This window comes from Rhopalosiphum maidis, chromosome 2 (genome assembly GCF_003676215.2).
Source record: "Rhopalosiphum maidis isolate BTI-1 chromosome 2, ASM367621v3, whole genome shotgun sequence".
In the NCBI taxonomy this organism is placed as follows: Eukaryota; Metazoa; Arthropoda; class Insecta; order Hemiptera; family Aphididae; genus Rhopalosiphum; species Rhopalosiphum maidis.
In genome coordinates, this window is record NC_040878.1 from 88,110,779 (window position 1) to 88,136,348 (window position 25,570).

Sequence of the window (25,570 nt, forward strand, 5' to 3'; positions counted from 1 at the left end):
TTTTATTCGGGACGGCCCTGTGTGTACTGTGTATATAATGTATGTATGTGAACTTAAATTAATGAAGAATGTAACTCTAATAAAACGGTAACTCAATGGTATAGGTAATTACAAATATGTATTATAATAGAATAATAATAATTACGGCCCTTTTAGCCCAGGATAAAGTAAAATATAATTATAATTACCGATTCGGCACAACCGATAAAAAATAAACTTAAAATAATAATATAAAAAATGATAACAATCAGCTATTAACACACAAATAATGTTTTTGATTTATAACAAAATAATTAATATCGTCACCCGACGGGTGACATTGAAATACTTATATATTTATATATATTATATAGGGTATATCATAAAGTACGCAATTTTTGAAAATGCAATAAATACGCTGAAGGTTACTGAATCTCTCCATGAAAAGTTCAATAAAAAAGAATTTACCTACTACTCGGAGTTGATAATAGATGACAAAAATAATTAAAATAGAGTTGACAACCATCAAACAAACAAATCCCACTCATTTAAAAAATTATGCACTTTATAAAACACCCAACTATGCATTAGATTTAAGGACTGTGATATAATTAACTGAAAAAGAATTATGTATTACATTTTTAAACCTTAAGTATAAACCTCATAAATTTTATGAGTTTCCAACTATAAAATAATTATTTGTGAAATAGTTGATTTCGAGAAAAATATAATACATAATGAAAAGATTTCATAGATATACTATTAAACATATCAACACGGCATCACAAGATGATAGTTTCTTCGTAGTTCTTTCAGCATCTGATATAATTTTAATCACGTATAAGTTATTCACCTATCAAATTATCAAGAAAAAAAAAAATTAATACAATATTTAAAATTGTGAATGATGATTGCGTAATATTTAGTAAAATTTAACTAGGAAATAATTACCTAGTATTTATTTATTTTTATAGGATTTGATATTGTTACTAACATTAATTTAATATTAACTGCAAACGATATTGTATGAAAAACTGTACAAAGAAAATACTAAATAAGTCATTAATATATTAAAATATTTAAATGTAAAAATATTACACTAAACATTCCAAATTTCCAAGCCGATCCTTTTATTTAATATATGTTTAATATATTAATATCGAAGAAAACAAATAAACACATACATAACTGTATTCTATGTTAATCCGAAAAATGTCATTTTTCATATTTTATTTTATACACAATGTCTTCGGAAAATACGTGTGGTTGTAAAATAACGTAGACTCCAACACTCCATAATATACAAGTGTATACCTATTTGTATATTCTGCGTCCAAAACCGTCGAAAAAGACCACATTGTCGCCGAAATGACTAATACAATTGTGGGTAGTTGATTGGTGTGGTGAAAAATATTCGCAATGCAGTTAATGGCTGGGACACATGTTCGGTCATTATCACAGGGCATGAAATTGATTTTCGAAAAAAATCGTTAAAAATCTTTTAAAAAATCAAAAGTAATATCGAAATCGTAAATGCTTGTTAATGATTTTCAAAATTTCTGTTAAAATTTATAATCTATATCAAAATCAAAATCATTAAATTTTCATTAGATTTTAAATAAATGTAAAAAAAAATTTAATTTTAAATTCAAAAGTATACAAGGAAACAGACATCAGGTTTATTTATATTTTAAATTATTCATAGGCACACTCATTGTTAAATTGGGTAATAACATTGACTATACATATTGCATATCATGCACAATAGTGTGTATAGTAATAACTACTAATAATTAATAACTAATGTCTAATATTTTGTTTTCTGAGAATAGAGTATTTACAATATAGTATACATATTATAGGTTAATACTTTAATAGAAATCGGGTTCGACGAGCGATTGTTGTTGATTTGTTGTTATTGCAAGTTTTATTTTGATAGGTACCCACGTTTGACTTATTAAATAAAATGCTTGGAAAAATATTTTTTCCAATATTGTAAATATTAAAATTTATCATAATATAATTAAATCGATATTCTAAATCAATAAAAAAATCATAAACCACAAAATCAATACATTATTTTTAAATCAAAATCGGAAAAAAATGATATCGATAACCAAAATTGAAATTGAAATCGAAAATTTTTATTTCGATTTCAAGCCCTGCGATCATCAATGCCTATTTCATTATTTGTTTTTTCGTCTATACGACATTTAGTGCGTCAATACAATTGGAAGTGATATAATGTGAATTTCTTGTGGTCGTTATTGTTCCCTTTTTATTTACATGGGGTACTTGTGGACGTTTTCAATTTTTAATTACCCATTTTTTTGTCAGCTAAGGTGTTCTGTGTGTTTTTCTCTATGAGCATTTTAATGATGAGGTTTCAAGTTTTATTATTTTAATAGCCCTGCATAGTATTGAATATGGAGGACTGGCTGTCGATAAGCGGATTATTCTTGGGAAGCTTTTTATTATTATACTAAATCATCTTAATGCGTCAGCTGTAACTTAAAGTTTAGGAATAGGCGATAAAAAAATAAAAATATAAATATTTATCGTGGGGGATATATTTTATTTTCTTGCCATCATTTATGGAGATAGATCTATACATTTGTTATTTTTGAATAAAAACAAAGTTATTATTTAAAACATTTTTTAGAAGTGTACTTCTAAAAGTGGTAAAAATGTGACGAACGGTTTTTTAATAGTTTTTTTTTTTTTAACACATAATAGCTTGTATATTATTTTGGTTTTGTGATGGATAAGGTATTGTTTTCTGACTCCGACTGCTATAAATTACAACAACAAAGATAAAACAAATTTTATAATTTCACATTATATAGTACCTATAAGTACCAATGCATAATAAAGATACGTTACCCGACCGATTATTCATTACAGTGCCTATGTATATAAGACAAAATTATTTTTATTTAATAATATGTTTGATGTTTGAATAATAAAAGCCTGTAATACGGCGTTCTAAATAGATTATTTAACTATAACTCTGTATTGAAAAATATTCTAAATATCTCAATTTCAATAATAATATTATACTATTATTATTTATTATAAAAATGAAAATTAGTACCTATGCCGTAATATATGGATGTAATAAACTCACTATTTAACATATTTAGATATGTATTTCTAAATGACTTTTGTCAAGATTTATTAAATATATATTCTGAATAAGAATTCTTAAAATCAAAAAAATGTTGTTTAAGCATCAATACATAAAAATGTAATTAAGTTTTGTTTAAACAAACAAATGTGCAAAGATGAACTGTTAAAATTGTGTCGCAAAAGTAATGATCTAATCATACATTAATATTTAAATACTGATTTTGATTACAATGAGAATAAATTATTTATTATTTATATTGTTATTTATATACAGTTCACGAATCCATTTAATGTGAAACTTAATATCTGTAAAAACTGCTACTGAATTTTTTGTATGTGGATCCTTGACACTCACTACTCCAGTTAAATAATAAGAATTAGAATGTACAAACGTTAAGCCTGCACCACTGTCACCTTCACGAACCCCTTGTCCTGAAATTAAAAATATTTTATTCAAACCACAAAAATATAGGTATAGAAAATTATTCTAAAAATCATTAAGGGGCCCCGCTACTGCCGTCAATTTTATCTCAAAAAACCTTAAGTTTTGACAAAATTAAAGTTGGTTTAAGATGTGCAATTTTGATTTTAAAAAAAGTTTAAAATGGGCAAAACATTTTCTATGGATCGTACTTTGTAAAAATTAAATCTCTTATTATAATGAAGTGTAAATAAAAATTTTAAAATATGATTTTTTTTAATTCATAATTAAAATTGAAAACGAAAACGAAAAATGTTCCGTACGATCTTCACACATTTTTCTGCAGAATTTAAATGTTTTTTCAGAATCACGATTAGACAACATTAACTGATATTAATTTTGTCAAATCAATAAATAAGTTTTCGTAAAATTCATATAGTGAATTTATATTGTTATCGAATTGTTGACATGTGCATGAGCGTACGAGAGTGGCATTCGTCAGTGGATCCAGCCGGGACCTTCATTGCATTTCACCCACACTAATAATTATTTACAACTAATACATAAATCCCTCATGGCTACGACAACATTAACAATTGCCTAAATGTTGAACCTAAATAATTACCGCAGCGAGACCACTTAGTAATAAATCAGATTTGTAGTCCAAAACGCACACATTGTCGAATACAATAAGTATATGTGCTCACTAGATGATAAATTCTTAAGTTTAATAAGTTATATCATTGATTAAAACTAGTAAGTAATATTTATAACCAATGGTAATATTTTAACTATGTATATAATTGAATTTTGTTTTTAAATTTTAATTAATAATTAAATATTGTATTACCCAATTCAGACCCGGCACAAAACTTATCATAAGTCACAAACGTTTCAAATCCATTTTTATACATGTTTCGACAAGAATCATGGTCGATGTACGGTAAAGTTGCTTCTAATAAAATGGGGCTTGATATGTCTTTTTCTGTTTTTCCCCAACCAACAATCTGTGAAAATATAAAATATTTTTATAATATTACATAAAATTGCTCTTTTACAATAAAAACATGTAAATGTTGATAATGACTAATAAGTATCTATAATTAGTTAATTGAAAATCTGACTAAATACAATTTTATCATTTTGTTAATCGAACAAATATAAAATAAGAACAATGTTAAGTGATTTTACAGTTTTAATTATTAGATTTTTTTTCTTTTATATAATACATGGAAATTCATACAGAGTCACTTACCTAATATTAACCTATCGTATACAAATGGACAATAGTAAATGGTAATATAGTAACTGTAATTAAATCATAATTTCTATTTATAATTTATTGACAAACAAACCTTTCCTTGAGCTCCAGTTGGTACATTATATCTAGAACTCCAATCAACACAAACTGGTGAAACACCAACACTAATAGAAACTTTGTTTTTCAACACGATAACAGCTATATCTTCAGCATGAAATCCATTAGCTCCATAATAATTTTCTTTTAGATAAATTGTTTCCACCTATACAATGGTTTAATTTGCAATATATATTATATCATACCTATTATTATTAGTTTTTAAGATACTACTTTTAAATTAATTACTAACATCCATTATTTGAGTGAATTCATTGTCAATTATCGTGTAATCTCTATCATATTTTCCAACAGCAATTTTAAATTGACCATCATTAATTGATAATCGTTTAGACAGCATATCTTTTTGCCAAAAACAATGAGCCGCTAAAAATGTTTAAACATTTTAATAATTATCCTTCTTTATTAGGTCTTAAACATATTGTTCGGTTTTTACCAGAAACAACTAAACTTGAAGAAATCAATGATCCTCCACATATCATGTCATACTTGTAATTATCTTTATTTAATTGATAAATTCCAGCATTCCAAGGAGCTGTTCCAACTTTAGCTTTGACACCATTATCGATCAATGTCTTGCTAGCGTTATAAGGTCTACCACAATCTAAAATAATATTGGAATAATTATTTAGATGGTAATAACTACTAATTTATAATACCTATACAATAAAAAAAAAACTATAACGTTGAAGGCTTAAGAGAATGTTAGCGCTATGTTATAAGATTACACGTTACACAAATTATAAACAATAATATTTTTGAAGGTATGATATATCAAAATGTTATAAAGTTCATTTAATTTTACAAAATTATTTTTAATTTCAAATTCGAATACAAAAGTGAATTAATAATAAAATTTAAAACCAATATGTCAAACCCTCAAATATGTATCTTCTATAATTCTTTTAATAGGTTATTTTAATCTTAAATTTTGCACAATCATAAAAAACAATTTTATATGAATGCAATTCATTTATACTACGCATGTGTCTGATAAAGAAAATGAATATTGTGCTCACATCCTCTCAAAAATGTATATCAAACGATTATACCCGAACAAACAAATATTTGTTTATCTTAAATTTTCACCTTTATAATACATACAAACAAAACCATTTAGATTCAATAATCATTCAGTAAATTAGTAAAATATATATTTATTAGAGATATATATTTATATAATAAAAAAATACAAGTACATGGAACGCATTTATATAGCTGATCATTCCACATTCCATCAGACTGACAACGTAATTCAATTGGAGTCTCTTCTCCTCCGTTTGGTAGTCTATGTGTTGGCTTACATGATGGTATTGCTTTTGTACCATTTACTGATGGATTTGAACAATTGGCATAATTACCATTTATAGTACATTTAATATTTAAACTATCTGATATTAGAGGCGGACACTTTTCTATAAACATAAACATATTATTAACAAACATAACTAATCCTTGGACAAATAATATTTAAACAGTTGAGTAAAAATTACAATACATAACTTACTGATACATAGTTTTTCAACAGTCGATGTCCATTTTCCATTTCCCTGACAAAGCCTATAACTTTTGGGATAAGTCATATGATATCCAACTTCACAGTTTTCAATTACAGTTCGAAAATGGTCAATCTTCGACCCGTGAGATAAAATTTCATTTGAACCTTCGTAAGAATATATAACTCCTTCGACAATTGGTAAAACGCAAAAATTCCTTAAAATATGAAATATTAACAATTAGCATCATATCAATTAAGTACTAAAGTACATTATATCAATAAAAAAAAAAAACAATAAATTAATTTTCAGATTTAATTGATTCTTACTCAATGCATGCTCGAAAGTTTCATGTTTATATTTATGAATAATGGTAACGCCTATGATAGCACTTATTAACCTTATTGATAACTACAGATTAAATATTATATTTTATAAATTATAATAAATAAAACATGATGAAATGGATTCAATTAGTAATTTTAATAGTGTGAAAGTTTTTTTTATCCCAAGAATAGATCAGAAAGTATTTTGGTTATACAGACTCAAAAATGATTTGTTAATCTAACCATATTTTGTCGTTATGAATAAGATTTAGATTTATTGTGTTGCTGATTCATGCTATAACTTTAAATTGACCCGCACGCACAAAAAGTTTAAATATAAAAATAATATGATTTTTATTTTATTGGTCATACTTTCAAGATTTACAAAAAGATTGTTTTCAATAGATACAATTGATGGAAAATTTTCATAAAATTTTGTACACAGTCCAGTCTCCAGGAAAATATTAGTTTGAACTTGATGAAATAAGTAGATGACCACTTATCTTGATTGGAAGATAAATGATAATTACGAAGATTACCTTGCAGTACAAACTTTTAATTTATTTGTTGCTAATATGTTTAAATTAAAATATTTAAATATACCAGACTTTTGAAACTGTAAAGTTCAAAATCTATCATTATTTATTTATTAATGTGTACTTTAAAATAAAAATTGTTATATATATTTTAATACTAAGCTAATAAGCTATAATAAACAATGAAAATAAATCTAATATACAAAAATCTCGTGCCACAATGGAAAATATATGTCGCCAAACTCCTTCGAAACGGCTTAACCGATTTTCATGAAATTGTGTGTGTATATTCAGTAGGTCTGAGAGAGTAATAAAAAATAAGAGTACAATGAATTCAAAAAATAAATATTTGGTGTATTGTTATTTTTATAGGCCGTCATCGTTCACAGTGCTCCATTCCTCTTTCAGTCATAAACCACATTAGAAATAATTTATATGACAAAACGACGTTTGCCGGGTCAGTAAGTAATAATATATAATGTTTATTTAAAAACTAGAGGTGAAAAAACGATAAAATTTATTCAAATAGGATTATTAAATTCACGTTATCCATTTAACTTAAGATTTAAAAACAGTTATAATAGTTATTTATTGTGGCTTGGTGTGGTGCTATCGTACACTCGACTGCGGAAACGCTGTGAGTGTACGTATCGGTCGGTGTTGCTAGCCCCCGGTTGGGTGACCACCTGGGATTTTTAGTTCTTTGCCACACATAAAAATAACATGTTTCAACCTACCGTTCCTCCCCCCTACAAATGAATAAAAGCCATCCAATGGCCTTTGTTGCCGCAGATAAATTAATAAAAAAAAAAAAAAAAAAAAAAAAAAATAGTTACATAAAGAAGATATTAATAATATGAAGAAATATACAAATGTGTCATCAGTTGATTATTCATTAAATATTACAGGTGAGAAAGGAACACCACGTAAGAAGGTTTGTATTTGGTAAGTTGTTTTATTTACTTAAACCTACATTTGTAAACAACATTAAATGTGGTTTAAAACTTTTAGGTTTTTCTATTAGAGTTAAATTAATTTTCACCATTACCTAAGAACTTTTTAACTAAAATTTTCAGTACAAATACCTCTTAAGCTATATATTTTCGAAGATTTTGGTAATAATAATAAACATAATGCAATGAAATATAAATCATCTATTAAACAGATGTTTTAAAAAAATTCGATTTCATTATCTTACACTGCTAACTGTACTGAAATGGACAATAAAAGTGTTGAAAATATATTTAAAATACGCTGACTGAAAAGTAACCTTGATGATTTATTACACATTGAAGATGAAGAAAAATCAGATATCCCAGATTTTTTAATATATGAGTCTAAAAAATTATCATCATTAGTTATTACTTATTACATATTAGTGTTATTACTATTCGTTATTGTATAGGTAACTGGTTTTATTGTTGGAAAGTTATTTAAAATTATTAAATTGTTCGACCTGTACAGAAAATCTTATAGAACAATCAATTGAATATAGCTATAGTCATAAACATGCCTAATATTGACTGACGTAAAAATGGTGGAGAATTATTGAAGAGTTAAAAAAGTTTTATAAAACTAATTCTTGTTTATTAGCAAATTATATTTGTAGACAAAATTATGATTATAATTTCAATACCTTTAAAAATACGACATGTTCCTATAATTCATTTTTAGAAAATCATAGATTAGATTTGGTAACACTAATCTGTGAGGAATATTTAAAAATACGACTATATCATGTTTCCAAATTAAAAACTTCATCCATTATTAGTAACAGTGTAAAATAACCAAATTAACCTTATTTAATAATATCATGTGATAAGTACTGTATATTTTTATTATAAACTAATATTTTAAAAATGTTAATGTTTGAAAAAATATAATATTTGTGATAAAAATTGTTTTTTTTCCTTAATTATATATGGTTTGTCCTTTAAGTCTACACAATTTGTATAAAAGTCCTTTATTTTTACGAAATCCCCAAATAGTCTATAGATAATGCGTATGTTATTCTTATAGCTAAAATAAAATAATAAATACTTTGTAGTAATCTGTGTCATTTTTTCAGTAGTGGGTGTTGTTGGTTTTTGTGTTGTTGGTACAGTGATTTTATTAGAATCCGGGCATTGTTCTTCATCAGATCCATCTGCACACTGTTTTAGGCCATCACATTTATTCTTTTTACTGATACAAGCCCCATACTTACATCGAAATGTATACTTTGGACACCTTAAATTTAAAATACTTAGTAAAATATGATAATTATTTTATTAAAACCAACTCACCGAATTGTTTTACATAATTCAAAAGTCTCATCAGACCTATCTCCACAATTTATAATTCCATCACAAATTGATGTTCCGTCAATGCACTGACCAGATTTACATTTATACTGGTCATCGCTTTAAAATAAAAAAACTTAAATGTGAATATGAGTAATATTTTAAAATCAATTATTAATACAGAATATTCTATATTACATATCAATATATCATACATGTAAAATGTAATTATTCATCAATTAAGTATCATACAAAAAAATAAGAGCATTCTATCATTTTAAAAGTAAGCATTATACTCGTAATAAATAATTATACGAAAAATAATAAATTACTCTGTTATATTATATATGTATATATACAAATGAATATTTGGTGATGTATTATTTGTTTATAGAAGTAAATATTTTATAAATATAAATAAAAGTAAGTATGTTGAAAAACCACTTACAGGCATTTAGATGGATTATTAGAATTTTGAGTACTGTTTGCGGGGGTTTGTATACATTCAGGTAAGTTTTCATCAGATCCGTCGAAACAATCCTTTTTACCATCGCATTTTGCATTTTTATCTACACAAGCTCCATATTTACATCGATATGCAAAACTTCGGCATCTATATTATACAAACATATACCTACATAATATTAAATGCAATTATCACTTAATAGTTAACTAAGATAATTCTTGTAAGTATAAACTGTAATTATATTTATTCCATACGTTTGTCTAGAACACAAATTGTTGGTCTCGTCTGAACCATCTGAACAATCCGCACGACCATCACAAACAGCGGAGATGTCGATGCATAGTCCATTTGAACAATTAAACGCATCTTCATGATTTCTGTAATTGTAAAATCAAAATTCAAATATGCAACAAAAATGATTTAGAACAACAATTACCTAATTGTATTACAATGACACAATTGCTACAATTAGCTCATAACTCATAAGATATCTTTTCATATCAATTCTTCTTTTAAATTAATGAATTTTTAAAATTGTCAATAAAGTGATATAGATACACAATTTTGATAAATGCCTAATCAAACATAAACACGATATTTTTAACTAAAATTGAAATGTTATTTTAAGAAACAATGGTTACTATTATTTCTCAGAGGTGAATAATAAAGTATTATTAATATTAATTCGTGTAATATAAGAATATACGCATTATTTTTCTACAATTTATAGTGAAATATATTATAATAAAAAGGATTATGTCATATACACAAAAAACTAATAACTGGCCATTAACATATGCAATCATAGATTAAGTTGGATCAAGTAAGTAATAAGTTACTACTTACTAGTAATTATTAATAATAATTAATCATTGATCAAAAAGATAGATTATAACACTTGTTTCAGATATTTAGATAAGAAATTAAATAATTCTAAAAGATCAAAATTAAAATAAATAACACAATAAAGATTAGGTAAACAATGTATGAATGTAGAATAATTCATAGTAGGTACCTAGGTTAGGTTACACTGCTTATATATTATTTGATATAAAGCTCGTTAAGGTTTTTGTGGTCCACATTTGGCACGTTTCCACTCTAGCTATTTTCGATACTTATAATAATATAATAATAATTAATATTATAGGGACATCGTCTGTTTCCGCCAAAAATTAACTTTCCTTTTTCCGCTAGTTATAATTTACATAAGATTTAATAATATATTTTTTTTAGTGACTATAATGTATGTAAGTTGTACATTTAAATAATAATTCTACATTTACAACTACTTAAACCATTACTTACGATTTTTTTCAAGTTATTATATAAGTACAATATTTTTGTTTTTTTATATTAATTTATAAGCCAAGAGATGGTATTTTCTTCCACCATAAAAAAATATTAGTCAAACGAAATATACGACTAATGATATTACTTCAGTAACTGAATTTATAATAAATATCTTTTTCGTAATCAACAGTCACATTTTTCGGCAAAAAAAATCAAATTAATATCTTTTCATCTGGTATTCTTATATGTTTTGTCTTGATCATTTCTTAATAATTTAAATAATATTATTACTTAAAATATTGAAAAAAATCTTGCCTTATGATTTAAATAATTGTAGGTGTATAATTATTATTTTACTGTTTAGCGTATACACATTATAGTTACTAAAAAGTATAATATTATTAAACCATATGTAAGGTCTCCCAAGCTATAAAATTCTATAGTTTATAACTAGCAGAAAAAGTAATGCCATTTTTTTTAATTTGGAAGAAAAAAGATTGGTGGAAAACAAAAAGTTAATATTTAGCGAAAACCGGCGACGACCTATTATAGTTACCAACACTGTGCAAGATGATACAGTTTGTCGTCTTTCAAGTTTTCTGTCACAAAAAACGCCTATTCCTGAAAACAATGTTAAGTGGTATAATATTATTAATCAGAATTTTTTGTTTTATATCATGCATATTATAAGCTTTAAACCATTGATTAATATATATACGTTTTTGTTTAAAATAATTAAAATTAATTGTACTGAATATAAAATAAATACCTAAACCCTACGAAAATGATTATAATAATATATTTAATACAAATCTAGGGCAGGCGGGGCAAACCTTTTGAACACTTCGTGTCAAAAATTTTTTTCGAGCGTGCCATGAAAAATATTATAATATATATATTATATTCAATATTGTAAAAATAATTATTTTAATTTTATTGTATGATTATGTATTCATATAAAAAAAAGTTAATTTAGGTACATAATATAATAATAATATTACTTTGTTAATTATTTTTTTTTCTTGATGTGTTTTAATAACCTATTGTACATAGTAAAAATATTTTAATTTTTCGCGTATCACCTCGGGCATTCAGATTCTAGAGAAATTGATCACTGTCAAAGTGTGACGTCGTTTGCGGACAATAGGTTCACGTAATAATTTTATACACCAACAGTAGGTTGCGATCAAAATATTCTGAAAAAATTTTATACTATGATATAAGCTTTTAATTTTTGAAAATTTTCACAGGTGAATTACAATTTTGAAATAAAAATAATGCTCTTAATATAATAAGGCATAAAAAGAAATTAGTAAAATAATTTAAAAGTTGAATACAAAAATAAATAATTAATGTTTAATATTTACACTTGGACAATACAAATAATTTAAAAATTCGAGAATTTGATATTAAAAATATTAAAAATAAATATTTTTTTTTCTTTATTACTTAAAGATTTCATAAAATTATCTTATAAAACATTTTTATTATTTTTTTTTTTTATCAAAGATATGGTTGTTATTGAATAATTCAACATTAATTATTAATTATTTGATATTTGTATGGATTCAATAAAAATATAAATGCTTGATTATTCTGGACAATATGTTGAAATTTATTGTTAAAAGTTTCTGATATTCAATGTTATTGAATGAAAATTACCCTTTTTTAATGCATTTTATTACTATTAACTTTATAAATATGATGAAAAAATTGACGTTTGGCGTCTCAAATTCGTTGTTTCAATTTTTTTAATAGTCGCTTTATAAATTCTATTGATAAGCATTGCATAAAAATACGTTAGAATATAAAAATAATATATATTAAAGTAAATATATCATTACAGTTTACTGAAAAAGTAAAAATAGATAGTATAGTCTACTGAGGCATTTTTATAGGTACAGATAGACAGGATAAGCAACTGTACATGGCCTCGGTTATTAGGGGTCCTAATGTTTTTAGTGGAACCTTTTTTTTTAGAACAAATCTTTCACCATATAACATATAAGTGAACTATTATATTTACAAAAATAAATTATTAATCCTGATTAGTATAAGTATGACGTAAATTATTGCAGTCAATATCGTTCGAGTTAAAAATAGAAAGTGATCATACATATTTTTAAACTTCAATGGTATACTATAATGGTATAATAAATCAATTTGTTTTTAAAAAAAGTAATAAAAATTGTATTATAAAATAATTAATTTTTAACATAAATATAAAAATGTATTGTTTTAGATTATGAGCGGAACGAAGTATAAATTTATTCTACACTACAGATGTGTGGTTTTTTCTGTATGTGACCTATGTACACCATAAGTAGGTAGTCGAAAAAATTCTCTGATTTTAGAGTGGTTTTAGATTGAAAGACGATTTTAGTTTGTAATTACTTCAAAAAGGACAAAATTAAAAATTACTATTTTTTTATTTTCAAATAGCCCGAAAAATAAAAAAATTAAGGAAAATGAGAATTTTTACGTATACTTCATTGCTACTAATTATTTTTTAACCATGATTACTTTAAAACTTTTACGTATATTATTAAATACAAAATGAAATTTTAAAAATATAAAGATTAATTTTAAGATATTTGGTACATACCTACAAATTTATACTATGACCTTATTCACACTGTCTTACAGTAAGGTGGTATTGACACAAAAATTAATAGCAATAATATAATAACATGGAATAACTATATTTATTTTGTCATAGCTACATAAAAAAAACATATAATGAAATATACTTAGTGATATAGACTGAGTCTCCAAATCGTTTTTCATAATCAATAATATATCATTGAATTCAAATTTAACACACCCATAATAGTGATCGAACCACTCGATACCCGATATACATCAGAGCAGTACACGCTCAAAATTTTATTTGTAAAAATATACTTTAAGTGGCTGATTAGTAAAAATATTTAAAATAATTGTTTAATGAAAGTCAATCAATTCAAGATTTTAAACGTTTTATGCAATCGAGTGACCAAGGTCCAAGATTTAAATTATAATTATTAATCTGTTTTATATAACTCATGAGTTGAAGGAAGCATAGATACATTACTGTTGACTTGAATAGATTCGACTAATAGTAGTTATAATACTAATAACTGATTAAAATGTGCATCTCATCTTATCCTATTCAAATAACGTGACATAAATAGGTACTGTATATTTTATAAGTAACACCTTGTGATAATTTAAATTAATGAATTATACTGCTACTGCTAAAGCAAAAAATGGAGACCAGTTTTCCATTCATAATAATAGTATGATGTGGATTGATTGTCCACATACAACTTTTTTAACAAGTACTAATTATCTACAGTTTTCACTTAATAAAGAGCATATATCATGCTCTACATATTATTCAAATATCATCTTATTTATAAGTTCAAACCCCTGACATTTTTTCGTGTTATATTATGTGGTAGTAAAATAACTATTTCAATCTCTGTTTTAATCAAACCACAATTTTTTTAGCTTAACCCCCCCCCCACCCCCGAAATTAATTTTCAGTTACGGCCTTGATTATAATTACGTATTATCTTAATTTATTAACATACCTATCATTTATAAATAATAATACGAGTATGTAGCTAAATTTAATACAGTATCAAAATATTATTTTTATAAGTTTTCAAAATTGAAGAAACTTTTATCACATTTAATTTCAATTAGTATTTATAGACTTATAGTATGATAAATTATTGCTTTCGAAAGTATTATATTTTTAAATAAATTTTTAAAACACTTGATTATAGATGGATCAATGTATTACTTATATATTTTTTTCATATAACCGACTATTTAATATTATGTATTATTGTATTAACATGTTTTGATGTTTCTCCATTATTTATTATTATATTTTAAACAATATTAAGATAGATATTACTTACCAAAAATTAAACATAAATATATTAACCAGGAATACGTCATTTTAATAGCCAATGAAGTATTAATGTTGAAGCGAAAATATTTAATAATATATTAGATAAATCAAATGAACGTCACTAAACACTAAATAACATTTTACATTAAATTGACAAACGTGTAAGTATAATTTATCTGTATTGTATTATAAACACTAAAAAATATCTATAAGGAATGAATTTATTTTTAACTTAATCAGAGAAGTACTTCATTTTTAAAACGATCTCTATAATATGTACTGCAATACAATATAAACGACTATGGTCCCATCAATACAACTACACAACACATTATATTAGGTCTTCTAAATTAGTATTGCAGAATACATGTTATTAGTCGGTTTTGATATTACTATTTACCACCTAAACGCGCAACTACGTTCGTATTGTAAACCAAAGGACAGACTAAAACAGATGAGTAATACAATTTAAATAAATACCTATAATAGAACTTGTTTTTAAAATTGATTGTACAGCACTTCGTACATCAGGTAATGGTATTTTCACGTAGGTCATAAGTATACATTAATACGTTTAAAACTGGTTTTCTGATTATGGTGAAGGTTTGCACATAAACAATATACGGAAGCATTATAAACAATATATATATATATAGAATTATTCGCGATAATATTATGTTGTTTGTTATAGTCATTTATTATTATTTTGTTATTAGTAGGTAGGTTGATTTAAATATATAATTTTTTCCACATTTGAACTTCAAAATATATCGATAAAAAATAGTGATTTTTTTTAGTTACATTATGAACTATGCATTTGAGAAAAACATCGTATTAAATTACGTTAATCCAGTACACAGATTTAAAAACAAATTATGTGGGATCAAAAAATTTTGACCCAGTCAATAATTTTTTGTGATCGTTTAATAAAGAAAACAAGGTAGACAAGTGTGGTGGGTACCACTCTATTGGGTTTCGAGTGGAACTCGCGATCGAGTAAATCACTATAACGGATTTTATTAATTTACGACGAAATCTAGCGAAACCACAGCCGAGCGAACGAGCGTGGATAATCCAGTCGGTCCCCGTGCCACTGCCAGTCACCGTGGTCTCGCCGGTCGGAGCGACGAGAAACGCGAGATGGCGCGTCCTTGGGTTGCGGATAGCGGAGGCTCTGCGCCCAGAGTAATCGCGAATACTTAATATTAACGACCTCTGACGACCACGAGCAATTATTTACTTGGCGTTCGACGGCGTCAACGTCGGTCTTTCCCACCGCCGCCGCCGTTCGGTCTGTTCGCGTACACGGATATGACGTACCGGACGGCAGGCGAATTCGGCATCGCGCAGTGTCCCAAGTGTCAGTCACGTTTCCGGCTCGCCGGCCCGTCAAACCCGTTTTGGGTCGTCGGTTGCCGCGGTTTCCGTGCACAGAGAACCGGTGATGTACGGTTACTGCGTCGGCGGCGGGTCCTGCTACTTGTCAACGCGCTTTTTATACGCGCGGTCAACTACCACCGCGGCCCGTGAACAACGCGCACAGCGATCGCTAATAAGTCGATTCTAATGTTTCCCCTAGTTTGTACGTGTATTTTTTGTGTGTGCGCACAATATTACAATGTTCGCTCAACATGCGGTATTCGAACGAACATCAAAGAAAATGTTTGGGCAACGCTGTCTTCCGTGTGGACGTGATCGACAACAAATTAGTTATAAATTATAATTTATACATACCTATACAATGTATATTGTAATAACGCAAAAATAAAAGAAATAAAAATAAAATTATAATAAACATATATTAGTTAGATAATAACTCTGAGGTGACAAATACAAGGGACACAAGCCTTGAATAAATGTCGGATCCGTGGAACCTTGTCCCCACACTTATAAGTGCTGGAGAATGTAGATACCTATTATCAGATGTCAATATTTAAAATTACTTAAATTTACGGTATTACCTTCCTCCTGATGGTCGGAGAGCTTTCAATCACTATAGTTATTAAAAAGTACTGGACATGACATATGAATAACATAGGTAATATAGTTTAAATCTTACTTAAATATATTTTTCTAGATTTGCATTTTTATAAATCTTAAACAGTTATAAAATATTAATTTTGAAAAATTGCAATCCAAACGTGTTCCTAAACTTAAATTGGTAAAAACTATTTTGATATTTTTAGATTAAAATTGTCAATATAGTTTGCACTTGCTAGATATTAAAATTTAAATAACTTAATTTTGCAGTAACTATACAGTGTAACTTTTAGTTTCTTCATCAAAACGTGTTTAGTTAGAGATGATCTAGTATTTAAAGTTTTAAAAATATCCAATTACCATTGAATAAATATACTTAAATATATAATTAATGCAATTACACTGATGTATAATATGTAGCCATAGCCATATAGGTACGCTTTTTCTCTAAAAACTAACGTTCGAAATAATTTTCTGCACACAAAATAAATATATAGGTACGTATAAATATAGTAACATTTTTAATTAACGGAACTTATTTTATAACTAAATGTTTCCACGATCCAAAGTTCAAGAATATATTGTGAAACAACAACAAAATAGATTTATAACTATTAAACTTATTTAAACTATATCAATGCTGAATGGTAAATTGTAATAAAGAAAACATTATTGATTATGTAGCTATAATAATAATTATAATTGATAAATAGTATACTAGTATTAATAATTTAGTGCATGTTTTTACAAAATTAATGATATAATCAAAATATCTAATCGATAGCAATTACTGGAAACCTAATGTTAAATGTCAAAATTACGTTTTTCAAATAAAATAAATTTATTTCCTGCGCAAAATATGGTTGTTATTTCGATTTATAATGAATGATTGTATTTATTTTGTAAAAAAGTAATGAAATGCATAAAAACCGCTTCAATATCAAAGTATACCAGGGGCGTATTTATATGGGTGGCTGAGTGGACTGCAGCCCCCCCCCGAAAATTTGAAGAAAATCTAAAAAATATTTTCATGGTTTATAAAAGTCACTGCAAATTATTAAATTCCATTTTATTAATTTTAAATTCGTATTATTTTTTTAGCCTAGCTTATCACTCGTGAACAAAACTACCACGGGAGATAATACTAAAAATTATAGAATACTAATTAGTAATTATAAACCTTTCTATAAAGATCACCAAGTACTATAGAGCTGCACAATATGGCAGTATGGCACAGACAACTTACATTAGAGGATTTATTTCTATAATGTTCATGGGCACAGTTGCTCAGATATAAATAATATTATATCTGTCAATGTATGTGATATAAACACTGTTATCAGTTTTGTTCGTGAGTTTTAAATTTCCAATCAGTAAACCGGTAACCGTACAAATAATTTTTATTTAGTACCTACCCAGTACCTACTTACATTGTATACTTTGTGATTTAAATCATTAAATATTATTTTTTTGTTTTACTGTATTACTATTTTTATAAATGTTGATCAGCCCCTCCCGAAATAAAATTCTGGATACGCACTTGAAGTATATATTTGATTTTTTTATTGAATTACATTTATTAATTGAAATCCCATCAATACCTATTATGTTGGGTTACACAATAATTTATATTATATGAAGTACGAACAAATTATAATTTAATTAATAAGTTAAATAAAATATTTTTTGTTATAGGAATTACTATCATTATTTTTTACTTCATAATTATATCAAACGATAATTTAACAATTTTACAGTTTCTTTTTACATATTTTTTATTTTTTAAAACACGGAATTTTAAATAATTTTCTTAATGTTGTTTTGTTTTAATGAAACCACATATTTTACTATATTTCATTACCTATTGTTTAATAATTCTTTAAAATATATGTTTAAATCAAAATATTGAAATGTACATTCATTTTCTAAAATTACCTTATTTTTATCTTTTATATTTTAAATATTTGATGATATGCAAAAATGAGGTACCTAAAAATAATTATATAAAAATTATAGAAAAACAATCAATTTTATAAAAAAAAAGATAAGTACAGTGAGACCTGACTTTAATGGACTCTTTGTATTACGGACACGGACACTAATATTTTAACCCGGTGATTTTATAACGGACGAAAATCTAGTTCAAATCTAATGAACAATATACAAACTACGAAACAGCTTCAATACAGAGCGCAATTAAGTACACGTGAAAACACAGATTACGACCGATCGCATTATCGCCGACTTCGATAACGTTAATTGCGATTTGCGAATACCTATTGGATTTATGAAGTTAAGATACGTTTAATTAAATATAAATAAATCCAAACATAAATTGTAATAATACGTAATAATAGAAAACCATAAGTAATTCTAATAATTTTATTCAGTTTCTATCGGTTCGCAGTCAGATTTTACATATTTTTCTCAGCAATGGCACTTACCGTACCACGTAAATTTTAAATTCAACAAAAGGTGAACATTATTCGTTGTAAAAAGTCTAGTGGTTTGTCTATTCGTAAACATGTTAATAAGTATTAAAATTAAATTTATAACGTACCAATTATATGTAAAATATAATAATATATACAATATTATTATAATAAACGTACAACATTTTTATTTTCCTTTAAACGGATATGTTTCTAATTTTAGTTATTATACACTAAAACCTGTCTAAAACGGACACCTGTCTATAACGGAAAATTATTTTGGTCCCGGACTGTCCGTTATATACAGGTTTCACTGTAATAGGTTTAATAAATTGTAATTTATTATATTGATGTTTACCATTATTTATCGCTTTAAATTATCATAAATAATATTGGTATGTAAATCATTATATTTTTAATATCAATATAATGCATTCCATAAGCTATTATTTAATATTATAAGAGTTTAATTTTAATAAATTATAAAATAATTATAAATAATTTACTTTTAAAAAATATTATAGTTTAAATGCATGGTATGTAGAAAAATTAGTAGGATAAATAACTAGCTATATCTATAAATGCAACTTGGGGGGGATTTGGGGCTTAGCCCTCCCCCCCCCCAAAAAAAAAAAACAAAAAAATATTTTATACATTTTTGAATTCAATGTACAATAATTATTAATTTGTTTATATCAACGTAATAACAAATATTTTTGACATTGCTCAGCTACATTTTAATCTCATACAGTAACATTTATTCAAAACAATTTTTCCAAACTTGTATAAAATGGTTCAAGTTGCCAATATATTGCCAATTTCCTCTATAACATCTGAGGGTGCATTGTCAGCTATGAGGCAAATAAATACTACTTGAGATCTATTATAATAAATCAAGATCGTTTCAGTAATTTATCCTTACTAAGTATTGAAAAATATGTAAAAATTGATCCTGAACAAATTTTACAACAATTTACAATCGTAAATAAAAGAAAAATTAATCTTGAATAACATACTAACAACTATAGTATACTATAATTTAAAATAAAATTTTGATTATTAATATATATATATATATATATATAATTGATATTTTTGTGATATTTTAATCTTAAGATAGATGGAGGGTGGGGGCGAAGTCCCTCACAGCTGACCTTTGATTTAATATTGAGGTGGAGCTGTAGCCCCCCCCCCCTAAGATTTAGTGCTAGTTGCGCCACTGGCTATATCGTATATTGATTTTAATTACTCGGGTATGCGTATGCGGTATGCTACTTCTCATCGTTTGCTCAACGTCTGTTTACTTGTTTCAAATATCATACATCGTTTGTGCATCAACATAATATTATCGAACAATTAATAATGGCACGAGTGTACGACAAATATTTAAAAGTACATATTAAGCTGTACATAACATACGACAAGACTTTTAATACCAAATTCTGGTTAAATTTAAAATTTCGATAAATGTTATAATTCACATAATATAATATTTAAATATAATATTTTACATATTCATATTTTTTAAGTATTATAATACCTATTCATTATTTTAAAATTGAATATTACAAACATCAAATTATAAACTGAAAATTAGTAAACAACTTACGGTTTTGGATATTCCGAATCTCTTCTAGTTATATTGTTGAATACGCTGATGTACAAATGATGTACGGTAGTTCTACTTGAGGAGTTTACTTTGAGCGATGCATAAACATATATACATAACTATGCATAATATATAACTTAAAAATGTTATGATTTTGGTAATATTTTATAAATATCAGTTATAATAATAATCAGTTATAGTAGTTATCTCACCAGTAATGTGAAAACGATACCAATCGATGTAATTAAGATGATCGAAAACCAATATGGTAATCCCATCATAGTTTTTAAAACGACGCACGGTGTGAAAACTGTTATACCAAAGTTGAGTATACTTCTAATAAAATATGTAGCAAACGCAAGTCTCCTTACAAGTTTTAATTTGAATCGCATATCTAAGTACTATTTATAAATAGACAAAAAAAAGATTTTTTTTTAAATATATATATTATATAGATACATGCTATTACAGCGAATAATAATTATTAAGTGTATTGCTATATAGTTTTATAAGCAGGCATTTCAAGAAAAATGCAATTTGTATTTTATAATAGCAGTAAATACGTATACGGTATTATAAACTAAAATGTATTATACAATTAATAACGAAAGAAGTTGTATTCGTAGGTGCCTATAACCAACTTTAAATATTACGTTGTAAATTATTATATGCTTTATACTTGAAAATATCTGAAACTCACTTGATAAACTGAAGTAATTCCGAGATTAAAATACACTGGTAGGAAAAAATAAATAACCAAAGGAAATGCAAGGGACATTCCATATACGGTTTCCCACATTCTAATTCCTCTGTAATAAAACTCAGATGGATACCCTAAAAAATTAATTGTTAAAATATAATATATTAGTTAGGTTTATATAATAATAATTAAAAATAAACTGATTTATAAAATCGGTTTATTTAAAGATTAACGCATGAGGTAAATATGTAGATAAAAAGGTACATCCAAACAATCGCATAATTATAGTATTTTGTGAATAACTGGGGAAATAAGTGATATAATGTATTATATTAAATATTAAAAAAAAATTAGACATTTTTAGTTAATTATTATCGTGGAAATAAAATCCTTACGAATCTCATAATGTTATGTTATGAATAACAATTAAATAAATAATGATTAACAAATGTAATAAATATAAAGTTTTTTTTTATTATGTTAAATCGTGCTAGGTATAAGAAAATCGGAGTAAAGATTTTTCAGTAAATTTTTTTTAAAAGTTAAAGATGCTATTAAAAAATTATTGTCCTTAGTTAATTTGTATTTACCATCAACTATTATTTCTTTTTCAGGTCTGACGGTAAAAAGGCTTACGTATACAATTAGCACGAGATTATTATGATGCATTGGATGTTGCGAACAAAACTTGTATCATATATAAACGCCTGATAGTTTCATAATTACTTTTATTTAAATAAAATTACAAAAAAAATTAAAAAATCTATATTCCTTTTTTAGCATTTGACCACAATGTTAGGTTGCAGGTTTTAATATTATTAAAAATTCTTTAGTTCCATAACAATTTACTAATAATATGTAATATTATAAAGCGATTTCTATTCTAATCACAAATTCTTTAAGGGTTAGTGTACGCTAAGTTGACCGCTTTAATCGTAGTAGTTATGATCGGAACAATAGTCAGCTTGATGCTGGTGATCACACCGTTGTGGCTCATCACGTTTCTGTTGTCTGGCGCTGAACACGGGCACCACCAACGTGCTGTGGAACCCGTTACGCTTGGGCCCGGCGCAGCTGATCGGCGACCACCTGACCACAAACGCGATGATTGTAGCTCGACACAATTCCATCCTGTACGGCGTGGACTTGAGCAAGACGCACACAGTCCAGCTTCCCGAGACCATACCGGTGCGCAGTTCTGTACCTTTGGCCCGTCGGCGTGGCCCTCCGCCCTCACGTCATATACGTCACATATCGACACAGCAGCGTCAAACCGGTGGGCATACACGTGCGGGGCTCGGACCAAGACACCACCGACGTAACCTGGAAGTCGTTGCGCTTAATCCGCGAAGTCTAATTCGGGACGGCCGGTGGCGGTGGCGTGAAAAGTATGACCGTTGGAAGTAGAACAGATATTTACAGATAAGAGATCACCCAGCTGATCGGTAGCGAGCTTGACCGGATTATAATGAAGGTAATGGCCGACGAAGTTTCAGGACGGCCGGTGACGGTGCAACACGCTGGAAAATCCGTTCTTTACTCCAGTCGGATCCCCAAAACGGAGCCATGAAACGGAACTTGGAACGCCAGCCTACCTCCAGCACTCGCAAAAGGTAGTGCAAGCCGGGATTACACCTCACGGAGCACCGACACCGGTACAATTTTACCTTGTGTGGCGGTTTGGCGGGAGAGTATGACACGGTTCGTATCGGTTGCCAGTACAAAGTACAGGTACCGCATCGACCGATCTCAATTGTCGTAACAGCCACCACAAGGTGCACTTGTGCCGGTACAAGTCGTGCCGCATGAGTACCAGCCGCGTATTACCAAACCGACTAGAGCCCCAGTTCATTTGTTTATTCATAATTCATTGGTTTATTTGAAAATCTTGTATATTAATTATATTTATCCATAATACATACTGTTTAGTTTATTTATTTTATTTGTAAAGTACTCGTAGTTAATAATTTATGATTAAACTTAAAAGATTGAACTTATACAAGATTCCTATATTATTTTGTTTATGTAGTATTGTATAACATGTTATACTCTTATTCAAAAATGTATATTAAATGCTTGGCTAAAGAATAAATATGTCTTATAAAATTAAAGTTATATAGGTAGCTAGTAGCTAGACTAATTTCAAAATCACTTTAAATAATAATTAAGGTGTAGGTCCCTATTTAGGTTATATAATATTATCTTGCAAATATATACATTATAAATACTATACGTATAGATTTAGTTGTTTTTAACCCAGAATAGATTTTATTTTTAACAGTTACCCATAGGTTTATTTATAATAAATAGTAATAAATATACATGGAATATGAAAATATAATAATATATTTGGTGGCTCGCGAATCTCTTCTCGCTGGCCACCCTTATATTATAACAAACCTGATCAAGTTAATGATAATTTTTAACTGAGTTAAGGTAAGTTAATAGACATTTTTTTAATAAGTTTTTTAAGTATTTTTCGTTAATTTATACTTATTTGTTCATTAGGCGGGTCCATTTTCCTCCAAAAAAATAAAAAATAATTCTTGACCATTTTTCTCCAATGAAAATAATAAAATCGTCATTCGTTGTCAGAATGTTAAATTAAAAATAAAAGAACAAATTAAATAGGTATTTCAAGTATAATTATAATATAATAATTAATAATACACCGTACGCACCGAACTTGGCGGGTGACTAAAACGAAAATGAATAATAAAAAAAAAAGTAAGTATGTAAGTCGATAAAGATGCATCAATCAATAAATAAAATAATAATAAAAAATTAGATAATAATAAATAATAAATGGTTGATGATAACACAATATGTAAAATATAAGATATAAAATATAAAATATAGTAAAAATCACTATACAAAAACCTATTATATCTTATTCTACCTATTACTTATTGACTATTGTACCTACTATAGGTACTGTATATAATATTATATTTTTTTTATAATTTATTATAGGTAGGACATTTTAAGCAACAAATGAATAAGTACCTGTTTAAAGAAAGAAAATAAAAATTAGACATAATATGAATAATTATTTAACTTTTTGTAATTACGTACTTAGAAATTAAGTGAACAGAATTTAATCAACAGATATGCGCAAAATGTGATCCTAGTCATATTCTAACTTAATAATACGGAACGCGACACAACAGCACAGGAGGAAAGTAGACATAATTTTAGTCAAAAACAATGTGTAGGAAAATGGAAACCAACCTTTTTTTTTTGTAGAAAACTGAAGAATGGACAGTGGAGGAAAACGGTATCTCGTTTTTGGATGAAAATGGCTACAGCCGTTCATTATTGTTATAAAAATTACTTATGTTATATTATAATATAAATAACATTTTTTTTTGTACACAAAAAAAAACTTCGTTTATCATTTAGTAATTTATTATTCACATTGCAGGTACCTTCATGTTTTATTGTTTGAGTTTAAATGATTTATACTCAATAAAAAACCTGACGAATCAATCTTCCATCGCTCTACTGTACAAAAAGTTTCTAGTATAATAACACGGGCCTCAGCTGATCAATATCAAGAGAAATCACTGTAATAGTGTAATGGATATGTTAAAAATTGAGTTCAAGTCGTACTAAACAATAGTATTTTTCATAATTTATCAT

General features: G+C 26.7%; 1 protein-coding gene across 1 annotated transcript in view; it reads right to left on the reverse strand.

The window, feature by feature from the left end:
• Positions 1–15,635, reverse strand: part of LOC113555043 (modular serine protease-like) — a 65,558-nt gene extending 49,923 nt beyond the window's left edge. The window contains exons 1-9 of the mRNA XM_026959337.1: positions 15,215–15,635; positions 11,864–11,924; positions 10,268–10,390; positions 9,996–10,160; positions 9,551–9,667; positions 9,306–9,494; positions 6,415–6,620; positions 6,107–6,322; positions 5,344–5,511 (exon numbers count right to left, since the gene is read on the reverse strand). Coding sequence (XP_026815138.1) covers positions 5,344–5,511; positions 6,107–6,322; positions 6,415–6,620; positions 9,306–9,494; positions 9,551–9,667; positions 9,996–10,160; positions 10,268–10,390; positions 11,864–11,924; positions 15,215–15,254 — 1,285 coding nt within the window. The 5' untranslated portion in view covers positions 15,255–15,635. The remainder of the gene's footprint in view (positions 1–5,343; positions 5,512–6,106; positions 6,323–6,414; positions 6,621–9,305; positions 9,495–9,550; positions 9,668–9,995; positions 10,161–10,267; positions 10,391–11,863; positions 11,925–15,214) is intronic.
• Positions 15,636–25,570: the final 9,935 nt, after the last annotated feature.